The sequence below is a fragment of the Centroberyx affinis genome, unplaced genomic scaffold, assembly GCF_046629955.1.
Source record: "Centroberyx affinis isolate AG114_WGS23_722 - 3 ecotype Tasmania unplaced genomic scaffold, CSIRO-AGI_Caff_v1 ptg004130l_1, whole genome shotgun sequence".
NCBI lineage: Eukaryota > Metazoa > Chordata > Actinopteri > Beryciformes > Berycidae > Centroberyx > Centroberyx affinis.
This window is the reverse complement of record NW_027281902.1, coordinates 35001-58530: the sequence shown is the minus strand read 5'-3', so window position 1 is coordinate 58530 and position 23530 is coordinate 35001. Positions and strand designations below refer to the sequence as shown.

Below are 23530 nucleotides of genomic sequence, written 5' to 3'. Positions count from 1 at the left end.
AATTGTGTGTTTTAAGGGGGAAAAAAAACACAAATTGATGCTTTCCTGAAAATATAGGCTAACTGTTTTTGTCTATATTGATGCTCGTCTGCCTTATGATGCTGACAGACTGGAGGTCATAGTTTATCCTCCTTTTTATTTGCCAATACATTTCTGTTCATAACACTCTGCACAATCCAGTGTGTTTCCTCTATGCAGAACAGAAGAGAATGTTAGATGTTTTGGAAGTATTCTATGGAACTCTATGCACAATAATGGTCTATTGCGTAATAATGACTTAGAACTCTGCTGTCCAAGGTGTTGGGGTGAAAACCTGCCGCCATGAGAACTTTGACCATCACATCACAACAATGCAGGATAGTGAAGACGAACAAGGCCACAGTGACGACAACGTCTTTGTCACATTGGTCGCTGGAGTAATTCAGACGCCGCGGGTTCCCAGGCCGCTGGGACACAACACGTACCAGACAGGAATATACAGAACGCTGGGGAGAGTTCTACGAAATGTAACATCAGAAAAGCTGGACTCCACCATGTCTGATTTCGTACGCTTCTCCCACTTCGCTCATGTCAGGATGGGCACTCAGCTCTACATGGAGTTCGTCAATGTGTGCACCAACACCATTCTCCACCTGGTCTGCGCGCGCAGGACCGGCGCACACATCGTAAGGAGGCTGATGGAGATCATATCCGGGTATGCTCAGAACCAGGCGGATCACTTGGCCCTGGCATGGAGGTACCTAGTCCCCAACTCAGTAAATGTCACACAAACTGCTTAAAACGCTTTGCTTTGCCTCAGAGAACCAGACATCTTCTTTTAGGTGGTGAGGGGAGCTAACTATCCAATAAAATAGAATGCCAGTCCAGACCTATATCCAATTTTGGCTCAGTGACTTGTAGATTCATGTATTTGCTCCTTAGGCGTTTCACTCCCAGCTACAGCCCCGTGGGGGGGATGACCCCTGTAATGCTCGTGGCCCATAACCGCCAGTTTGATGCACTGAAGATCCTCCTGCAGTACGGCATGTTGGAGCGGGAGAGGAGACCCAGCTACGTCATCATCTCCCTCCTGTTTGACTCCCCGTGTCTGGAGGAGGAGGAGGAGGAGGAGCGTAACCTCTGCTGCGACTCTCTGATGAGGGAGCTGAAAGCCTGCATGGCGCTCTGTTTCAGGGTGCTCATCCATGTTTCCATTGCAGAAATTGAGGTTTGTGGAACACTCAAGACATTTAAAGGAAAAAATCCACCTTAAAACACTTTAACACTGTTAACAAAACTGGTATTGGTGGAGAAACTTTTTCAGCGATCTAAAACATCAACGGAAAATGTCAGGATTTGGTGTCAGTTCCTCAGAATCAAAGAGCGAGGGCTTCTTTCTAGAGCCGCCATCTCTTGCTCTTACTGTCCTATCATGCTCTCTCCACCTATACATTTAACCCACAGCTGAATGCAACAAGGTCACGCTCGTTCTCTGGAGGTTGTCAAAAGGCATTCTGGGAAATGTAGGAAATCACTAACTTAAGTAGATGTACACAAGGCAGGTTGAGGGAAAGTGGGTACACCAAAAAAGTTAATTACAAGACTTCATCACAAAATAACTCAGTCTAAAAGTATCTGAGGGTGGATTTTGTCTTAAATCGATATGATAGATGTGATTGATTCTGGTTGAGTGCATCTTGGCAAGCCCCTGGAGGTGTCGTGGATCCAGCAGCTATAGCCACACATGGTAAATACAAACAGGTGCGAGGACATGACACTACCCGTGTCGTGCCTCTGTCCATTGCAGATGCAGATCATATATGGACAGCAACCTCTGATCGCGGAGTGGAGGGACCACATCCCCCACAACCGCAGCAGGGATCCGTGCGAGCTGAGTCACCTGTGCAGAGCGGTCATCCGGAGGAGGCTGCTGGTCCTGGGCCGCCTGCCCAACGGCATCAACGCTCTGTTTCTGCCTCGCTGCCTCCAGAGCTACCTCAACCTGGAGTACTGACTGAACACCTCAGCGCTCTACAAAAGCCACCTTGAACCCACTGACAGTATAAAATAAGAAAAAAACAATAAAGTGGCTGACGACTGCAAAGCAAATGAGAAGGACGATGGTTTTCCTGGTGTTTAGGTATGCTGCTGAATTTGCTTCCCAGTGAAGCCGTTATTTATGTGTGGGTTTAGTTGATGCTGCGCTGCGGCTGCACTAATCATCAGGGACTGACAGGGACTGGCTGCATTTTTCCTCTGGCTTCCTGCCGGTGTACGCATCGATCTGAGGATTTTAACCAAAAGACACAAAGACAAACAATGTCTTCAAGGGTTTTTCTGTGTGACTCTGCCTCCACAACAGACTGAAGACCTGATGGGTAAAACTATCTGCACCGACTGATCAAACGGAGACCTTAGAGGACATCAGGCTCCGCCATCATAAATCTACAGCACCATCAGACAGGCTGCACCATTCACCAGCCACCTAATCTAAATGTTAAACGCATTTAGATAACACACACACACACACACACACACACACACACACACACACTTCCCTTTACACCAAACAGAGCTAAAGTCACCTACAACACCCTGTACCTATGCTTAGGTGTATTCCTTGTTCTTGACACTACTCATCTAATCATTTCTAGATTTGCTATTGATCTCAACAACAATAATCTAATGGGACGGCTGATCCTGCTGGCTTGGAACAGCCAGCTCAGCAGTTCAGAAACCGAATTGTATCAACAAACGATTATACCAAGAGCTGAGAGCAGTGCATCACTACTCACTCTGGCTACCATATCTACACTGTTACATGATATATGTCTCCTGCTTTAACTATAAGATAGGTATTCATATTTTTCCATAAATCTTGGTAATAAGATTTTGGACTCCAGCTGATATTCGTTCTCTTTGGCCGGAGCAGCCGTGCTACCGGCAACCCGCTACGTCAGCACAACAGCCAGGAGAGTCGAGAGGCTTGATGGGTGAGACTATCTGCACCGACTGGAGGTGAATTATAAATTAAGAGTAAACAAACTTTTTCTCCAAAACTGTTTCCCCATGCCAGGGTGTTGAGTTGCAGAATCGGGCCTGGAGCTTCCCTGAGCCGTTTGGCGAACAGCAGCAGCAGCAGCAGAGCCACACTGCCTTGCTAATTGACTGTGTCCCTCTGCTCCTGGCTTCTCCAAATGTCATGAGACGCAGCGCTCATCCATATGACTATTAACCAGGGTAGAAATTCAAGCCCATAGCTCTTGTGCCCACTTCTCAAAACACTTCCATTTTTGTCTTACCCAAAACATGCGTCATTGTCAAACTCACATACACTAATACTCTGGTTTAATGAAACATTTTAGCAAGAGTTTGGCTGCTGTGCCTGTGGTTAGTGAGGTTTTTGGCTGCTGTTCCCGTGCCGTAGACTAATCCTCAATATTTTGTGCTGAGAGATAACAAGAGGGTGACAGGATTGAGAGGAGGAGAGGGAGGAAAAAATTGGTTGCGGTTTCCCTGCAAACAAACAAGAGTGAGTGGTGGAAGCCATGACCCATCCATCCGTCTTTCTGCTTCTCTCTCTCTCTCACACACACACACACACACACACACACACACACACACACACACAGTACATTCTTACTCTTTCCTTCTTTCTCTCATTTGCTTTCCCTCACACTTTCTCTTTCCTCTCTCTCTCGCCTTCTGTCTTGCTCTTTCTCTCTCTTTCTCTCTCTCTCTCTCTCTCTCTCTCTCTCTCTCTCTCACACACACACACACACACACACACACACACACACTAATGAGAGCCGGTGGGGTTTCTCAGTAGCCTAACAACCAGCATGTTTGTGTCTGCCCAGACACCAGGGGCCCACAGATTACTGCTCCCCTATTGACTAAATAAATAGACAAATAAATACAAAACTCACAGGGCTGCCAGTTTATTTTCTGCAGGTCCACAGCACTGACACCCACAACATTTCATGGTAAAAAAAAAAAAAGCTGGAATTTTGAAGTGTATCTGTGAATATTTCAACAAACAGTGTCTTTACTATAATGAAATAGTAATTAGTGCAGGGAGATAATAATGTACCTTTCAGTTATGGTGGACTAACATCACTCCATAGCTGCTCTTACACTTTATGGAAGGTATTATTAGAAACTATAGTCGAGATAAAGTCTGATTTTCTTACCACGCTGCACACTGTAGGGAAAGAGGAAAGTTCTTATCTTTATTATGTGCTGAAAAACAGGTAGGGAAGAATTACCTGCCTCTAATTACACGGGAGGAGAGCATCAATCTTTCCACTACCCCATTATTACAGGCTGCCACAGCTATAAAACATAATATCCTATATCAGATGTGGCATTTCTGGGGTGACAGGATTATTACTCCAGCCTCCACTGCGTAAATCCCGCATGGATCAAAATATGGTGTGGCGTGTAAAATGCAAAAATGTAAAAGACGTAGACGGCTTTCATCCTGATCCCTCCAACACAGATGGAAGTTCATTCATTTTGTAGGAGATCTAAGGGCGGGGAAAGGATTTTTGGTATGGAAAATCTTTGATAAACTACTTACCAGTCGACCTAGTCACCCTCTTAAATGGAGGCAAAGATGCTTCAGGGCGAGCACAACAGACTCATTGAGTTCAAGATGGTATTACCCTGTATTACGGTGTATTGAAATGTTGTGTGTGTGTGTGTGTATGCGATGCTGTGTAAGTCATAAGAAATGATTGTAGTGGGCACGAAGGGTGTTTTTGCACTTTTGTATGTTTTTATTTCTATATTTTATCTTATTTCCCCACCACACTCCTTTGAATTTTCATTATTTATTTATTTGTTCATTCATTTTCACTATATTGATTTTTGTTTTCTATAAAATGAAAAATAGGTGGAAACACTGAAAGTTCACTCTTGATTGGAACTTGGATGAATGTATTCTATGCCTTAAGCTTCCACAATAAAAAGAAATGAACAAAAAAAAATCAAAATCAAAGGAGAGACTCTGTCATTACTGTGAGTTTCCAATGCAGATGTACATGATGACATGAGTTTGATTTATTCTACTTGTGTGTTAATTAAGCAAACCTAGACTAAACCATATGTTGTTTTACTCCCTGCAAGACCAATAGCAATCCTATAATACATTTTAGAAGGGTACTATCCACAAAGTTCCTATAGGAATACTATAGGAACATTAAAGTGACATTAATGGTGATAAGAAATACCACATACTGTAGTACTAGAAGGTCACAATAAACTCCCTTTACATACTTTATGTGCACTGGAATATTCTAGTGATTTTTATATCCTATTTTTTTCATAATGAAGACATTTCTTCAGTGAGTCAGAGTTGTAATGAAAGTTTGTGATGCTATAATCAATAACCAATAACCCGATCAGTTTCATATCGACATGTTTGGCTCACAGGATCCTTTGCTTAGAGCTCAAAGTCACATATAAAGTAGTTTGCAGCAACTTCACTGCATTGTGTGACGAGTGGTAAGGCTGCCATCTAGTGGTGTCTATTTGCTCTAAATCAGGGATTCTCAAACTTTATCACATAAAAAAAAAAAAAAAAGCAAACACACACATTACAGCCACAGACACCCAATTGATAAGACTTTGGACCCTATATATATGGTAAACTTTTTGTTGATTTAGGATTGCATAGTATAACCATATAACCTGTACGTGGGGAATAGTGAATAATAGTGATGAGAATGAAGCCTATAATTATAACAGTCGGTCTTACTCATTCTCTCACTGGGATCATTTCTTGTGAAGTAAATTATAGAGAAATTAAACTATTCCTCATTTTGTTGTGGAACCCTTGGAACCTCCTCAAGGACCACCTGGGGGTCCCCGAACCCCACTTTGGGAACCACTGTTGTAAGAATCCCTGCGTTCTCTGCAGCACCGCTCCAGGAACCTCAGCACAGATGTAATGTCTTGCAGATAGATGAGACTCTTGGTGATTTTAAAGCAGCTGTTAGGACCACGGAAGATGAATCTACATTATTGGAAACTAATGATGCTTTCACTGCACCGCTGTGTGTCCTCTATCTCTCTTTGCCTCACTTTTTCCTTATATGGTCGATTATAATGAAAAGTGCTTCTCGTTGCTCTGTCTGCATTTACCAATACACAGAGCTTGATGTAACAATGCTTTGTGCCACAGTCCAGGTTCAGCAGTAAGACACAAAACCAGTTCAGATCAAGGTCAAAAGAGTGATGTACAAACCCGCAAATGGTGACTATAGAGGACATCAGTCCCCTGATCTAATGTCTAATGTCTAATGTTAAATGTTACAGGGTTGAGTGTGTGAGTCCAGGTTTGTCATTGGGGTTATCAAGCCATCTCCTCCCATCACAGATGTTTCATTGAATTAGGATCATCACACCTCCACAAGGCTCACACACACAATATATATATATATATATACTGTATATATATATATAAATGGCTTGAAACAGCTGGCTCAGCAGTTCAGAAACCGATTTGTATTTGAAAACAATTAAAGCTGAAGAGCTGAGAACAGAGTATCACTAGGCCTACTTATTCTGGCTACCATAGATATAGTATAATATACGGTGGCCCTGAGGGGCAAAACACAACAACATTTCACAAAACACAGACATTTCACAAAACACAACGAAATTTCACAAAACGCGACGACATTTCAGAAAACACGACATTTCAGAAAACACAACAACATTTCAGATTACGGAAAAGGTGGGACAACACTTCTTGTTTGTGATTGGACAGAACCCAAGTCCCTGGCGACAGTTCAATGTCATTTCTTGTTTCTATTGTGTACTACTCTCAGCAGTGTCCTTGCACAAATTTTAAGCTGAGTTTGAAAGGATGGAAGAGGAGATTGAAATCATAAGGGAATATTTTAACAAAGGACATTCATATGATGTAATTCTCGATATGCTTTCAACATATAATGACATTAAAATGTCCCGTGGAACCCTGAAAGCACGCTTGAAAGAATTAGGACTGAGGAGACGGGGCGGCTACTCTTCAACAAGTGACATCAGAAGGGCCATCTCATCAGAGCTGCACAGACCTGGACAGATGTTTGGATACAGAACTATGTGGTTGACTTTAAAGCAGAAACATGGCCTCTGTGTTATAGTTTTTCTCGATCGCTTTCACACTATAATTGGTCCTATTAACTAAACATCCTAAACCATGACGCCATCTACCAAAAGACAGACCCATTTCCCAAAACTATAAACACTATTCCCCTGTTTTCACACATGATTCACATTTGTTGAACTTTTTGTGAAAAACTCTACACACAAATCCCTTCATATATCACTGGCCGCACCATGTGCTCATTTAGAAAGCACTGGCATTCAATATCATTTACTCAAGTCATCACAGCTCAAACCCAATTAACACACAATTCCCCAGGTGGAAACACTAAGAGTCAAAATTGTTCACACACCAATGAAATGTCGTGCTTTGTGAAATGTTGTTGTGTTTTCTGAAATGTTGTTGTGTTTTGTGAAATGTTGTGTTTTGCCCCTCAGGGCCACCGTAATACTATGATATGTAACTCCTGTCTTAAACATAACAGATATTCATATATTTCGATATGTCTTAGTCTTACTGTAAGCTAGATTTGGACCCCCGCAGATGTTCTTTGTTTTTGGCCAGGGCAGACATGCTACTAACGACTGCTAAGCCAGCTAGCATGCTGCAAACACAAAGCGCTAACAAGCCAACATGTCAACATGCCAAGAAATCACACCAGCAAGCATGCTACTGCCAAACAGCTAAAGCAAACATGCTAACTGTGACTGTAACTAAATGTGCAGCTGCTGTCTTGGCCAGCTCTCCCTTAAAAGACAGAAATCCTGGATCTCAATGGGACCAACCTGGTGAAATTAATTAAATGTGCTAAATATGCTAAATATGACTCATATCACAGACATTTAAGATTCAGTGGGTATAAATGAAGTGTTTGTTGTGCTGATGCTCTTTAGGATCTTTTAGTGCAAAGATGAGTTGAATCACACTTCAGGGGAAATCATAGGTCTCTCTTGTGAATGAGACCCCGTGTCTCAATGAGATTACCTGTCTAAATAAAGGTTTAATAATAATAATAATACGCATTTATTGCCGACCAAGATATCACACCAATGTCATTACTTACAATAATATTAAAACATACAGTTGTGCAAACATATGTGGCTTGTATGGGATTAGAGCAGCCCCCACAATACAGATGAGCAGTCTAATGGGATATTCAGGTCAGTCGACTAGGGTTTGAATTGTTTTTAAGGATTTTAAGAATTTATAAGTAGCACATTTCCTGGAAAATGCCTTAAAAATCTCTACTCTGGCATCAATCTTTGTTAAGGGAATGAGTTTTCCTTGATTTGCATAGCAATGTTGGAAAAGCAAATTTATAGATTTCTCAGTTGTAAATTAACTATTCAATTAGTTAACTAAATCTATCTAAACTATCTCAGCTACACTATCTAAATAGTGTAGCTGAGATTGTGGATAAAACATAAAATATATTTGGCAACAGATGATGATCCTAACATGTCTTATAGCATTGGGTTTTTCCAGTCACCAACCAATCACAGTCCTTTGAGTTCCTGCCAAAAAAACTCCTGTATTTCAAGCTGAGTTAGTACAATGCAGCAACACGATTAACAAAACGATTAACAAAACAAACATTTTTTGCAAAAAGTCCCCTGTTGCATCTCCAGTTGCGAGGCCTATTAGCACAGTGATCGTTTCTCGAAGTGAACAGTATGTTTGCTCTAGTGTAAACAGGATGGGGGTTTGACCTTGACAAGCTGTTACTTTTAAGAGGCGGAAGTTATTTGATCTGAAACAGCAGGTGCAGAAAAAAGGCTAAACCAAAAAAAAAGAGACAACAGAGAGATTTTGGTGCCTCATACAAATTCACTGTCAAGCAGAGAGAGCTGTGAAGTTTCTTATGCCCCTAGAGACAGAACATAAAAGCAATGAAATCACAGATCTACTGTAACTTCCCCATGCATTTACATACAAATCAAGTGTATCAAGTGTATTGTGTGCCGGTCACCGGCGCATCACCACCCTTCATCTGCCCTCACCTGACGTCACTGTGGTACTAATCATAATCATGATATTCTTTCAGGGTCAAATGTACAAACCTTTAGAGTAAGACAGAACATTCCTTATTCATTCAAACAACGAACGTGATCCACGCTTAGCCGAGGAAGAGAGGAAGGAAATCAGAGCCGCCTCTACTGTCCTCGGCCAAGTTAACTAAGGTAACAACCGCCTTGGCCAGCTTTTCATGGGCAGAGACAAGCAGAGGAGGAGTGAGGAGGGCAGGGAAGAGCTACGAAACTAATAAAAACAATTGGAAACAAAATGGATCCTGCCGATGATCTTCAGCGAGGCCAAGACCCACCACGAGTAACACACATCTGGGAGCTGAGGGAGACGCACAGAGAGAGAAAAACCAGTGCTGCTGGGTCAGAAGCTTGGTGGAAGTACAACGAAATTGAAATTTGGATGGTGTTTTTAGTTGATTAGTTGAATAAACCACACAACAGGAATGACAGTGTAACATTTCAACATACAGGTAACCTAGGTAACCAACCTTCTCCGGTCTGCCGTTGAGGCCGCCGGACGGCAGCTGCCTCTCACAGAGCCACCAGCCCAGCAGGTCAGCGTTCACCTGGTGCAGCTGACCGGTGAGGGACAGGAACCCGGTGCAGCAGTAAATCTGACAGAGAGGAGGAGTATGAGAAGCCGCCTAGGCCAAAATTGAATACTTCACTTGCACATACATATATACCGGTACTAAGCACTTGCACATTCATGCATACTCTCATGCATATACATGCATATATACATGCATATACATGCATATATACATGCATATACATACATACACATGTAAGTATCTATGTATATGAGTGTGAGTATGTATATATGTGTGTGAATAAGTATGTATGCAGCAGTGTGTGGAGGTGGGGGTGGGGGGTGAGGTTGAGGTTGAATTACAGTTTTTCTTGATTGCTAAGACACATTTCTTGAAATTATGCTCCATTTCCCAAAACTCTAAACACAAATGCATAACTGCACACTCATCTTCACAAACTTCAAACTTCCATGTCAAAACCAAACTCTCCACTCAAAACCATGTAATCTTACATCTAAACCAAACTTTGCCTTCAGACATCACACAAAAGCCATCAAATACACATACACTACAAAACAGCCATTACACACTGGTGAGATCAATTCAAAACACTACTGTAAAAACCTGTTACTGCAATGAATAATGGCACTTATGGTTTTCCCCCAGAACAACCTCTTTACATGATGAACACAATATAAAGACATAACACATGTATACATTTTCAACATTTTTAATTCCTCAATGTACTGCAGTAAAATAAACTGAAATTGAGTGAAAAAGTAAATGTACTGTAAAAATATGCAACTGATAAAGAACGTAGAATACAGTAAAATAATTTCCATGTATTTACCAATATAAACCAATATTAAAAAAAACAGTTTGTAGATAAAGAAAGAAATCACATTTATTCTGCCTCAGCATCCCAATTTGAGAATCTCATCAGAAACTATTTGTCTCCTTGCCCTTGCCTTTCCTCTTCCACCTCCTCTCCTGTGTCCTCTTCCTCTACCTTCAGGTCTTTGTGGATCCATTGTTCCAAAACAAGTGAACTGACCCATGGCCCTTTTATCTATCTATCTATCTATCTATCTATCTATCTATCTATCTATCTATCTATCTATCTACCTATCTATGTATTTATCCTGAGGTTCTGATTGGTGTGTGAACAATTTTGACTCTTAGTGTTTGCACCTGGGGAATTGTGTGTTAATTGGGTTTGAGCTGTGATGACTTGAGTTAATGATATTGAATGCCAGCGCTTTCTAAATGAGCACATGGTGCAGCCAGTGATATATGAAGGGATTTGTGTGTAGAGTTTTTCACAAAAAGTTCAACAAATGTGAATCATGTGTGAAAACAGGGGAATAGTGTTTATAGTTTTGGGAAATGGGTTTGTCTTTTGGTAGATGGCGTCATGGTTTGGGATGTTTAGTTAACAGGCCCAGTTATAGTGTGTAAGCGATCGAGAAAAACTGTAAAATATAAAAACTCCTAAGAAGGTCATGACAAAGTGCTTCTACACACACACACACACACACACACTCACCCACTCCCTCGAAAGCTTGGGCGAAGTGCATCATCTTGTGCTAGAGAACCACTGGTCCAGGGAATGTTTCCTTCAGTCTGGGCCTTGTAAGCCAGGTATTGCGTTGTGTAGAAATAGAAAGCAGTCGAGGTTTTCAAAGTTTCTGCCCATAATACCGTGGAAACACATTGAAGCAACGTCACAAAACACACGGCACTTTGTTTTCTGGAAGCTCACTAAATCCTCAAACTTTTGTGAAAAAGTTGCCCAGAACCAAAGTAGCCACCATTTTGTTTTTAGATCCATTTTTCCCTTCAGTTCTTACTTCCTGTTTCACTCAGCTGGAAATGAGTAAAGCCCTGATCAGGTGGGGGAGGGGGGGGCCTAGTGGTGGCTGCAGCCCCTGCATCTTTCACTCGGTAATAACCTTAAACTTTAAAAATTAAAAAGAAAAATTAAAAAACATAAACTGTTTTAGAATTATGGGTAGAATGTGTTAAAACAGAGGAATAGGGTTGCAAAAAATATATATTTATTGAGGAACTGATTTGTTGTGAAAACTAAAAAAAAAAAAAAAGTTAATATTTCAAAGAAAACTAAAATGAATGCTACCAACACTAACGTTACCAAGGACACGGATGAAAACAACAACATTGCTAACACAGCTAACGCTAAAGCTAACGTTAGCAGCAGCACCACCGCGGAGCTAGAGAGCAGCAGCGGAGGCTCTGGGATTCAACAAGCCACTCCCTCTGTCTGAGCTGGGACTACCGGGGGCCACCGGAGCTGGGGACGAGGAGCCCGTTCAACCAAACATTACATTTCCTGGAAGAAAATTCGGCACAGAGAGATCCGGACAGACTGGACACACCATCCCTTGTTAGGAGCTTCATAAGCAACACACCTGAGCACAAGGCCACACGTTTGGTGCCCTGTAAATCCAGGTAAGATGTGGTTTTATTAATAACACCGCCTAATAGCACTTCTGCTGTGCATTTACTCAAGTGTTTATTTATTTAATTCGCTTTATATGTGTGTGTGTGTGTGTGTGTGTGAATAATGTGCGTCAGGCTATAAAATAGATTCTCATCATAGCTACAGTCGAGTGGAAAATGTTTAACTTTATTCGATTTTTTTTGCTTTGAGCCATTTGCTAACTGGAAATAATTTGTCAGTTGTTGTGAAAAGGCTACTTGATGTGGAATTATAGGTTGCAGGCACAACAAGAATTGTTGCTTATTTGAGCTCTGATAGTAGTAGTAATAGCAGTAGCTTCAAGTGGTAGCGGCAGTAGGAGCTGCAGTAGTTTTTTATACAGCTATCTTGTCTTTCTGTCTTTATTTCAGATATGTGAAATGATTCGTCCATGGTGATCTCCCGCTATTCCAACAATGGATTTAAAGAATGTTGACCTCAGTGTTCTGAAGCATAGATGTTGTTTTTTGTTTGAACTTTGAACTGAGGGCAACATCTTCAGCACCAAGGACAGTGCCGAAGCTATTTTTACTGTTTCCACATGTAACAACGCATTATGTAATAACACTGCATTATGTAATAACACTGCATTATGTAATAACTCGACAAAATGTAATACATTTTCACTTCATTATGTAATAACACCCGCATTTTGTAACAATCTGCCGCATTTTGTAATACACAGCTTGAATGCGGTGGTTATTACAAAATGCGGGAGATGCTTTTTTTTTATGACGAAAATGTAATAATACAGTGCATTATGTAATAACCAACCAAAATGGATGTCTTCATCTGTACACGTTATATTTTTAACAATTAAGCTAAATTAACCTTCCCAAATATTAAATTAGACCGGCGTTATAGTTGACTCTGATCTTAGTCTAAATAGCCATAAAAGCAGTAACAAGATCAGCTTTTTATCATCTTACAAATACAGCCAAACTCAGGGACTTCATCTCAAAAGCCGACCTGGACAAATAGATGTCCAAGACTAGGATTAGACCAGATTTGTCCAGTGTTTGAAGACAGTGAAGATGCTGGCTAACTAACTAGATGTCCTGGGTCAGAGTTAGACCGGTTTAGCCTGGTTCTGAGGACTGAAGAGATGCTGGTTTTGACCCAGACAGGCCACATCACCGCTAAACCCTTTTGCCTTATAGGAGCCGAGGCATCGGACCCGCCGCTCAGTCTAGCAGCTTGTGTGAAGTTTCTCTCCTGTTCAACTCAAACACCTTGAATTGTCAATGGATCACACTGATTGTAGCGAACAAACCCTTGATGACTTGAGCGTATTATGTACATCCCCTAATGTAGGATCAGCTTATAAGTGAATCTGTTTTCAATCTATCCTTCCATTTTCTCCTCTCCTCCCCAGACTAAAGTACATTATCGTGCAGCTGATGATGAAGGGATGGTTCTGCTCATCAGGGAGAAAAGGAAAGGAAAATGAAGGAGGGATTGCCGAGGCTTTCCGGAGCGATAGGAGAAGATCATTATTGAGGAGAGAGAGACTGGAGGAGGCGCTTTAGTCGGCGTGCGTGTGCGAGTGTTTGCACACACACGACTCTTTTTCATTCAACACCGGTGCAACGCATTTTCCTGTAACCCATTCCCACCCTGCAGCATTCTAATAATACAAATACATTTAAATTTAACTTTCATTCAAAGCGCTTCATTGTACGGTGATTGCATCTTCTGGGGATATTTCACATCGGCGTTGTTCTCATATCTGAATAAAGGAAGACTATATTGTCAGCATATTGCTTCCTGCTCAAACATTGTCCAAAGTCCAAAAAGCAAAACTTTTTTTAGGAGTTGAGTATAACTAGTTGACTTTCCTGCTGATGGAAAGGCGTGTTTGACTTTTGACCTTTCACTGTTAAAGGAAATTTTCACTTTTGAATCCTCTTCCATTGTTGTTCCAGCAGTTATTTTGTAATTTACTTTCCCTCAACCTGCCTCGTCTACTTCCACTTCTGTTAGTGATTTCCTACATTTCCCAGAATGCTTTTCGGCAACCTCCAGAGAACGGGCCTGAACCTGTTGCATCCAGCTGTGGGTTATATGTGTAGGTGGAGAGAACGATCACATTAGCATAGGAAGAGTAAGAGAGCGAGGGTTTTACCAAGTGAGAGTCTCTCCTCTTACTCAAACCCCAACCTGTCTCTCTGCTGCAGTGCATTCTGGTCTCTCTCCTGCTCCTGTGGGTGGAGAAATTGGTCTCTCTCCTCTTCTACGATGGATTTCTCCCTGTATGATTGTTGAACATCTCTCGGTGCAAAATGGCGGCTCTAGAAAGAAGAAGCCCTCGCTCTTTGATTGACTGAAACATTTTCTCATATCAAACTCCACTGGAGCTGCTGGAAACATCTGGAGGTGACGTCACCTCGTCTGTGATTGGCCGGTTATCCACCAGGAAGAAAAACACAACAAACTACAGAATGGAGCCAGAGATGAAAGATAGATCACCAACAGAGTTTAAGGGTTTTAGGGGAGTTTTTCCTTTAAAGGTGTGACTTCACCCCGGGGTTTATGAAATATTTACCAAAATGTGGGGGGCAACATTAGCAGTCACCAAGGTTGCTGGTTCGAATCCCTGGATGTGAAGCAGGATGGTGAAAAGACCTTCGCAAAAACACTAAATGAAGGTTAAAAAAAAGCAAAAATAGTCAATATATGGCATCTTTTAATGAGTAGAATGTCATTTTTCAACATTGCACACAAAATTAATAATATAGCATACTTATTGTAAATACAAGATTCATCGAGGAGGCCGATGATGTATCACTTTTCCGTTACCAGTCATGGGTCACCTATTTGCTGTGGGACATGTAAACTGTGGGACGGTGCAGTGTAACTTCCCCCCCGGCCGCTCAGCAGAGGAAAAGCATATTCATTCCAGCTGCGGACGCTGAAAGTTTTGACATTTAAAGCCTTTAACTAATCAGTCAGTCTCCTTTTTAGCCCTTTTTCTCCGACTTCACAGTGAGAGAGGAGATAATTTGAGCGCTCTGTCTGTTTGATGTACGGTAATCACATGTGATCTTTTCAACAGGGAGCTGGCCGTCTCGTTAATTTGACCGTCGGTGCGCGGCCGGAGCCCCCCCCCCGCCCCGCCCCCCCTCCCATCAGGCCCCTGCCTGAAGAGTAATTGCAGAGCCACCATGCTTCGATGCGCTCGACCTTTACGACCTTAAAAGCCATTTCCATTTTTCGGACCACAAAAAAAGAACATATCTTGTTAATTGCAAAAAGGCAAATATTCTCCCTCCTCTCCGCTCCCCTCTCCTTCTCCGGCATTTGATTTCCCCTTTGAAGGCAAAACGCTGAAAAGCATTTCCATTTTCATTCATCAACGCTTATCAGTCATCTGAAGGCCCCTTCAGCCACAATCAGCATCACGGCTCCAACCAAGAGGGACGTCTCTCGCCAACGCAACAATGAGAAACTATCAACAATCGCAAGAAGCAATTTGCTTTAATGTGGAGTGTGTTTTGTTGCAGCTAACTGCTATTTTTTTAATCCTCTGACAGCTCTCCTCTGATATTTCCTGAAAGACAGAGGGAAGTGTCAGCTGCAGTGTTGCCACACACTTACAGTGAGGAATAAATACACTTTACACACCGCAGGCTGACGTGCCGAAACACTGTGGGAGGAGAATGACTAACACTCTGCTATCAATTACTATCAAGGAGCTCTTGAGCAAGGCACTTAACACTTAAACTGCTCCAGTGGACCGGCTCAGTTTCCACCAGTAGAGGACTGGTTTCACTGGGCAGCTCCCAGTGTAGCGGCGCTTCTTCAGTTTTTCAAAATGTGCAACTACCGAGTTAAAGTCCAGGCAAAAAGCAACGAGTCTGATGTGAATAAATCTCCAGAAAGCAGAAACTCCATTTAGAACATTTAGCGAAAACAAACGGGGATGACGAACAAGATTCATCAACTGGTAATCATCTTTTCTCAGCTAGAAAACAAAAATTAGCATTTCAACTAAATGGAATGTATTATACATAAGAAACTATAGGAAAATCTAATGGTCTGTAATTATCAACAAATTTGACTACAGTACAAATTAACTATTCAGTATCACCAGTACTTCAATTAACACTATTTTCATTATTTCAAATATACAAATCACAAAATATATTTCAAAAAGTTCCTGGAAAAGTATCATGCATGCTCAATGAAATTTCCCTGGATAAACAATGGTAAACAAAAAAAAAAAAAAAAAGTCCCAATTGAAGTGATCATAATTAGGCTTCAACTGAAATAGGTTTTTGAAAGCTGATGCTGATATTTTTGTATTAAAACAGCAGATAGCTGATATTTTGTGCCAATATTCAGTATCTTTAAATTTAACCATTTTCGTGCCAAAAACATACAAAGAAAATAAAATTTCATGTCAGGATTCCCAGACAGGTCAGGGAGGAACTCCATCATATCAGGAGTGGATGACATTGAATGGCTTATATCTAATATTTAATAAAAGCCCGAACTGATATATCAGTATAAGCCTCATCACAATATTGACTGTAGTTTGTTACAGTACATAGCAACTGTACTGTAACAAACTACATGTAATGTAACATTACAGTGTGTTTTTATTTACCTCCTTGTGTGTTACATGTATAACAATTTGTGATGCAAAACAAATTTTGGTGGCATTTTAATCTAATTCAGTCTAAAATATGATTATTGAGGACTGTCTCATGACAACAATAACTTTATAGCATATACACATGTGCGCACGCACACACACACACACACAGTCTTAAAGGTCCCATATTCTCCCATATTCTCCACTGTCCAGAGTTTTATTTTGTGTCTTGAGGTCCATTCAAAGCTGTGTGTGTGGTGTCATGTACCAAAAACACTCTCCAGCATCTCTCTGAGCCTTACCGAGAACAGGCTGTTTCTGTCGCTGTGTCTTTAAGGCTCATTAATATTAACGACCCCTCTGTTCCGATTGGCTAACCGTTTCCAGAGTGAAACGTGAGACGCCGCGGCCCGGCGGCTACAGGTAGGGAAAACTCTCCGGTAATAAACAATGACAACCGCTCAACCGCTTTGAAAAAAACACTTTGTTAGTCTATTATTTCTTACAAAAATGATAATGAGCGAACCTTTGTGACGCCACAAAGTTACGGAAGTCCAAACGGCTCGTTTAGAGGCTCGCTGCACTAATATGGATTGTGTGGATTTAGTTTTGATACTTTCACCATGTTTAGATAGACCATCCAACTCCTTTAGAGTCACAGAGGAGAGGGGAGTCCTGCTTTACACCATATGGACCTATAATGCTTTGGCAATATTGTTCTTAACTTTAATGCCAATAAAGCCAATTGAATTGAATTTAATTTAATTGATATGTATATTTTCCACATTCTTTGTGTTTGATAATAAGCTGTCGACCCACAAACATTTTCCTGCTCCTGTCTTGGATTTGTTCTGATGCAAAAAAGAGACTTTTCATCAAACCAACAACATCACAAAAAGTTGAGCGCCAAAGAATCTGTTATCAAGGATAGTCTCTGCAATCAGGGACACATTGATTGTGTGTGTGTGTGTGTGTGTGTGTGTGTGTGTGTGTGTGTGTGTAAGGATGCAGAGGACGGAGTTTTGAATATGTTAGGCTTGAGTGTGAATTGCATTTGTCGAAGGTAAACACCACGTTCCCGGCCGACCATCCTCTTCATCATCCAATCATCTTCTTGGTATCATCAGCATTTCCTGTCCAGAAAATGACCTCATGCCGATGATGTAAACACAATTTAACGCTCAATAATACACTCGAAACGTATGTTTATCGTCCCTCCAATCACTTTCTCCAACTTTCAATTGTACTTCACATCTCCTTAGCAGTCAAAATACAACTTTCCATGTCTGTGTCTGTGTTTGAAGGAGGCAGGTACTCACAGCAACAGGAAAACAAAGGTCTGATTGAGGGCAAAAAACTGATGCTTTGCAAGACAAAACATGTTAATGAAGTATTTGTGATGACTGGGGGCTTGACAGATTGCTGTTGTCATGTAAAATCCTTGTAACTCCAATTTTATTTTAATGATTTTTATGTTTTCACTTCAAGGGTCGCATTGTCTTCTAGGTCAACAACTTTTAAACCCCATTGAATAAACTCAAAAATTCAAGGTGGTCAAGCTAAAAATGAGGCTGATTTTCTTAGTTTACGTTTTGGCGATACAAGGCTTTACCTAACACCCAACTACATTTTATATACAATTTGGGGCAATTAACTGATTTAGGATTCAGAGTGAAAAGGGCCCAAGTGACATTTTCCTGATTTTACAGCAGAGCAAAAACAAATCTATAAATGATTGCAACTTTTTTTTTTTTATTCTTAACATAACATAGGAAATATTCATACCTTTACAGAGATAATATTCTGTGAAAAGCTATTATTTGTAGTTTTTGGACCAAATCTTGTCTAGGGATTTCACTTGAGTCTACTGAGTTTTCCCTTTTATTTTATATTTAATGATTACAAAATACTATCTTTTGGCCAAAATGCCACTGATGCCTTACAGTTAGTCTAAGTATAGCAAGTGTAGCATATCAAAAAACATCTTTCCTTGAAAATAATACCTTGACATTAAGAATTTAAGTTCTTTATTTTGCTTGAGATGAGTAAGTGTGCCTGTATGATTATAATTTACTGTTTTATCTTGTTGTAAAAATAATAATAAAAAAATAGAGGACAAAAAAGAAGAAAATACATCACAAAAATGTGTCACACTTGTCCAAGGTTTGTTTTTCCAATAAATTAAGTTTATTTTTCAACAGTTGGTTTTACATTGTAGTTACCAGGAACCATGCAGTCAAGCTCTTTATGGCCGATGCTAATAATAAAGATATTCCACATCACAGATCACATACAGAGTTAAATAAACACGAACACCAAGCATTTCTCCCGGTCCATTTTACACCAAGGTCTCACACCTTTACATATATACAGAAGCTTAACTTTACCTTGCTTGAAATTGTTTGTTTTTCATTATGTTTTAAATTTTTTTCTCACTTTCGCTGCATCGTTTCATCACCTAACTGGGAAAGCCGTGTTTTTAACAAAAAAAAAGGTATAAGAAGTAACAGTAGAGCAAGGCACACAATTATATTAAGATTTCAAACCCTATCTCACCCGTCTCTCCGCCCCGCCCAAACCCCAGCTTCAATGCTAATCTTCATCTGAGGAATTTTCTAGAAAATAAAAAAACAAACAATACATGGTACAGTAGTGGTGTACATACAGTAGTATTAATAACAACACACGCCGTCGATCAAACAGTCATCAAACCTTCACTCCTACACAACAACACCACTTAGCTTTCGCCAACTTTGGTCGTGTTGCATAGATAAGATACCGTCTCGGCTTTTTGGACGCCTGGTTCTTCCCTCGCTTCGCCAATCGCTTAAGGCTTGGCGAAGGTTTTTACTTTCAAAATATAATCAGGTAGAGATTGCTTCGACCTGCTTAAAGGAATACGATAACATTTTTGTGAATCTGCAAGTGGTGAAGGCAGCGTAGGACACCGACTCTTTCTGGTACATCCCACCATCCATCACCTGCTTTCACTTCCACTGTTTTTTGGGGTTTTTTAGAATCAAACAGGACCACCGAATGATGGTTGGGTGACTTACAATGTAGCTGCGAGAGTAGACAAACCTACCAGCCACAGCCAAATCATGGGTGTTTACCCCAAAAGAGTCGACTCCAACAAGCTCGAGAGTCGGGCTCGGCTCGAGATCGAAGTCGACTCTTAGTATCTGTTGATTCCACTTTTTCCACCAATGATTTCTTAGTCTGCATACGTAGAATAGCTAATTGGTCAGAAGACGGACCGCTTGACCAGACCGATCGTTCGTTCCTGGACTTCGAAAGGGAGCGAGCATTACGTGCGTAGTCTGGTGCAAACTACGTGCGTCTACTATTGCTACCGCCATGATGTGATTTATTACACTTAAAGATGACAAACTTACTTGTGAGACATGCGAGAGAAGCAGCCTCAAGTACAATAAAAGTACTTCTACGATGCTTTAGGCTTTTTTCCTCCCGAAAGAGTTACCATGGCTTTGGTCTAAAATGACGCTTCCTACGGTTTAATCCTGGAGCCAATTCCGGCGACTTCCACATTAACGTCTGAATCGATTCCAGAAATTTGGGAGTCGTACGCCACTACGTCAAAGTCTACGAGCGTTGGCCTGATAGTAATTCTCCACCTCAGTAGTAGGACTAGAAACATCTTCAACCCAAACCCTCATTATCCCTTTTCTGACTGGACAATACAGATTTACAGTTTCTCTTCTCCAACGTTTCTGAGGAGTTTTAGCTTTCATTAATACAGCGTAACAGGACTTCTTCAACTCTTTGTATCCGGTAACGGTGAATACATTTGTGTTTGTTAACAAAGTTTCGTCACTTCAGTTTTGATAGCAGAGTTGGCGCTCCTCTCAAGCAGTTTCATAATAGCTTTGATAAATACAGTTTAAGTTTAAGTCAGTCTGCAATGGTTGGCATCTGTTCATGCTGACTATATTTGTTTGCATTTGTTAACAGCAAGTTTTTACCACCTTAGTTCAGTTTTGATAACACTTCTGACTCTTAAACATTACAAATACAATGTAGCTTGATTTCTGTTCCCGGTGATGATGATAAAGAACTTGTTTGTATTATTTAACAACAAATTTTCACCACATCCAGTTGTACAGCAGTAATTTCTAGAAACAGACAAGCACTGTATTGTACAGATGAATGCACATCAGGCATAACTGACTGGAAGAAACTTACAGTACAGTGGCAGCCATCTTGGAAGAGCTATTTGTTTTTTTTACTACATGTAACAATGTTACTCCACCTCCAACTGTTTGAAAATTTGGTAACATTTCGCTTGAAGTGGTCCTCATAAGGCATTATAAGGCATCATATGGGCATTATAAGCGCATTGTGTGTCCATGATAACTCTGATAATCCAAGCATGATAGACATAAGGTGCAAAAAAATCTAATTGATTTAGTGTTTAGATAATGTCAGCTTGTTAGCTAGCTAACCATAGTATCTGGTCAGCTAACCATCACCGTCTTGCTGTTAACACATCTGATTAGCACACTAGCTAACGTAGCTAGTAGCAGCTAGTGTTAGCATGTTCACAGTAACATCAGTGTGTTTGCTGGCTAGTTAGCTAGCTAACAGTTTGTTCAGGTTAACTGAGCTGACTCTTCTCAAGCTCCAACTCTTCATGTTTTGGAGTAGAGACTAGAGCTAAAGACAAGACAGTTTACTGTGTCACAGTAACCTACATTTGGAAACAAATCCAGCTTATCACACTATTCACTTTTACTGAGAACGTTACTGAATGGATCTACAGCCACACCACAACAAGCTTTTTCAGATATCTTTGATTTTCTAGCCTGGTTTCAGACACTATTAACTAACAGCCAGTTCTCCACTGAACCTGCTGCGGTTGCTAAGAGATTTGTCACACAGCCACAAAGCCTCTATAATCTGTTTGTAGAATACAGAGACACAATGCACTTCAAGTAAAGTGTTACCAAATAAATCAATTTATTTCACTTTCCTGAAGCTCCAAGAGGTAATCTGGCCACCAGTCGTAAAAAAGACACCTTTTATGTTACAGTAAACCTATTGAGTTACACAACATCTAACAGAGAACAGGCTGCAGTGGGTCCTGTGGTGCTGAAACAGGACCGCTGCAGGATGAGGGGCTTCTACCATGGCTGACACGGTAACAGTAGCTTACTAAGGAGTTCGACCAAGTCACAGCTATAGATTATAAATAGTTACATGATCTATAAATCTGGACTGAGTCTTATTTTCATGAAGTAACTTGCTACTTGTGCTGTAATGCAGCAAAACAGTGAAACATCGTGTTGTATCCTATGAGAGGCTATACACAACTGCAGCTAACAGCGTAGAAACAGTGAGATAGTGAGATGCCATGCAAACTGGCGAGTGTGTGCGTGTGTGTGTGTGTGTGTGTGTGGCAGAGCAGTAGTGAGGTAGCTCAGCACCAGAATATTACAGGAATTAGGAAGCAAGTTGCGAGAGGGATGTGAGTAGAAAGAAAAGGAAGCAAGGAAGGAAAGAAGGGAGGGAGAAGGAAGGAAGGAAGGAATAAGGAAGAAAACAAGGAGGGGAAGGAGGGAAGGAAACCAGTATGTATAACAGGAAGTAGCATCAAACCAGGAAGTACAACAGGAAGAGGAAGTGGATTTGAGTGACAGTCAGGAAGTATAACAGACCATTCTCATAAAATAAAATAAAGTCTAGTTATTCCTTGGCTCGGATTTCAGGTCAGTCCAATACATTTTTTTCCTTCACATCATTCTGATCCACGCCTCGCTCAAATAAATAATTCTTAGCGTTTGATTTAACCTGCTTGGGGCACCAGGCGGGCGGGGTAAAGTTTTCTACACCCACTTTCAAAATATTTTCCTGTGTCTGTCTGAACTTTCTGGTGCTCGTTATATCGTCTTATGTGGTACAACACACCCATGTGACACCGAAATATGAAAAATAAAACGAACAAATGGGAGGCTGATTCTAGACCAGTTTTTAGAGACTTCCTCATTCATTTCTGCAGCAATTTTTTTAGTGTTTAGCTGATCCTAATGCAAGAAAAAGCGTATTTAACTACCTGAGTCTTCATCAAAGGAGCAAATCTTAATATATTTCCCTCATTCTGACCTTGTAATCAATTTCCTAATCACTCTGAAACTGTTGTTGGATGTAATTGCAATATGTTGGATGCTTCCGAACCCGAAAATCAGTTCCATCATCACTCTGGAAGTGCAAGATGTAATTTAACCGAACCCTAATATCTGTTTAATTACTCTGAAACTGATTTTTCTTTTTTTTTTAATGTAAATTCAACATGATGTCCTCTTCCTAACTCTCAAAATCAGTTTCATAATCACTCCAAAACTGTTTTTTGGATGTAAATGTACTGTATTATCCTCAGCCTAACCCCTAAAATCTGCTTCATAATCACTCAGAAACTGTTATTGGATGTAAATTCAATATATTACACTCCTCCTAAACCTAAAATCACACTGAAACTGTCGCTGGATGTAAATGTAATGTATTGTCCTCAGTCTAAACCATAAAATCTGCTTCATGAACACTCAGAAACGGTTGGATCCGCCCGCAATATTTTACCGTCAACCTCAACCAAACATCAGCTTCGTATTCACCCTGAAGTTCTTGGATGTAATTTCGGTATATCGTCCTCTTCCTAAGATCAGGGGGAGCGTTGATAGTAGTTGATAATTGATAGTTGATAGTGGAGGTGAAAAAAGCTCCAGGAGCAGAGAGGGGGCCGGCGGTGAGACGAAGCCCAGGAGAGAG

At 40.8% G+C, this 23530-nt stretch overlaps 2 protein-coding genes across 2 annotated transcripts in view; one reads left to right on the top strand and one right to left on the bottom strand.

Annotated features, from left to right (window-relative positions):
• Window positions 1-350: 350 nt before the first annotated feature.
• LOC139663840 (ankyrin repeat and SOCS box protein 17-like) lies at window positions 351-1993 on the top strand. Its single transcript, XM_071542596.1, has 3 exons — window positions 351-736; window positions 922-1207; window positions 1787-1993. The coding sequence occupies exons 1-3, from the start codon at window positions 351-353 to the stop codon at window positions 1991-1993; spliced, it is 879 nt and encodes a 292-aa protein (XP_071398697.1).
• Window positions 1994-2194: 201 nt separating this feature from the next.
• Window positions 2195-23530, bottom strand: part of LOC139663841 (A-kinase anchor protein 6-like) — a gene marked incomplete at its 5' end in the record, with an annotated part of 42164 nt that continues 20828 nt past the window's right edge. The window contains 2 exons of the mRNA XM_071542597.1: window positions 2195-2263; window positions 9609-9734. Coding sequence (XP_071398698.1) covers window positions 2195-2263; window positions 9609-9734 — 195 coding nt within the window. The remainder of the gene's footprint in view (window positions 2264-9608; window positions 9735-23530) is intronic.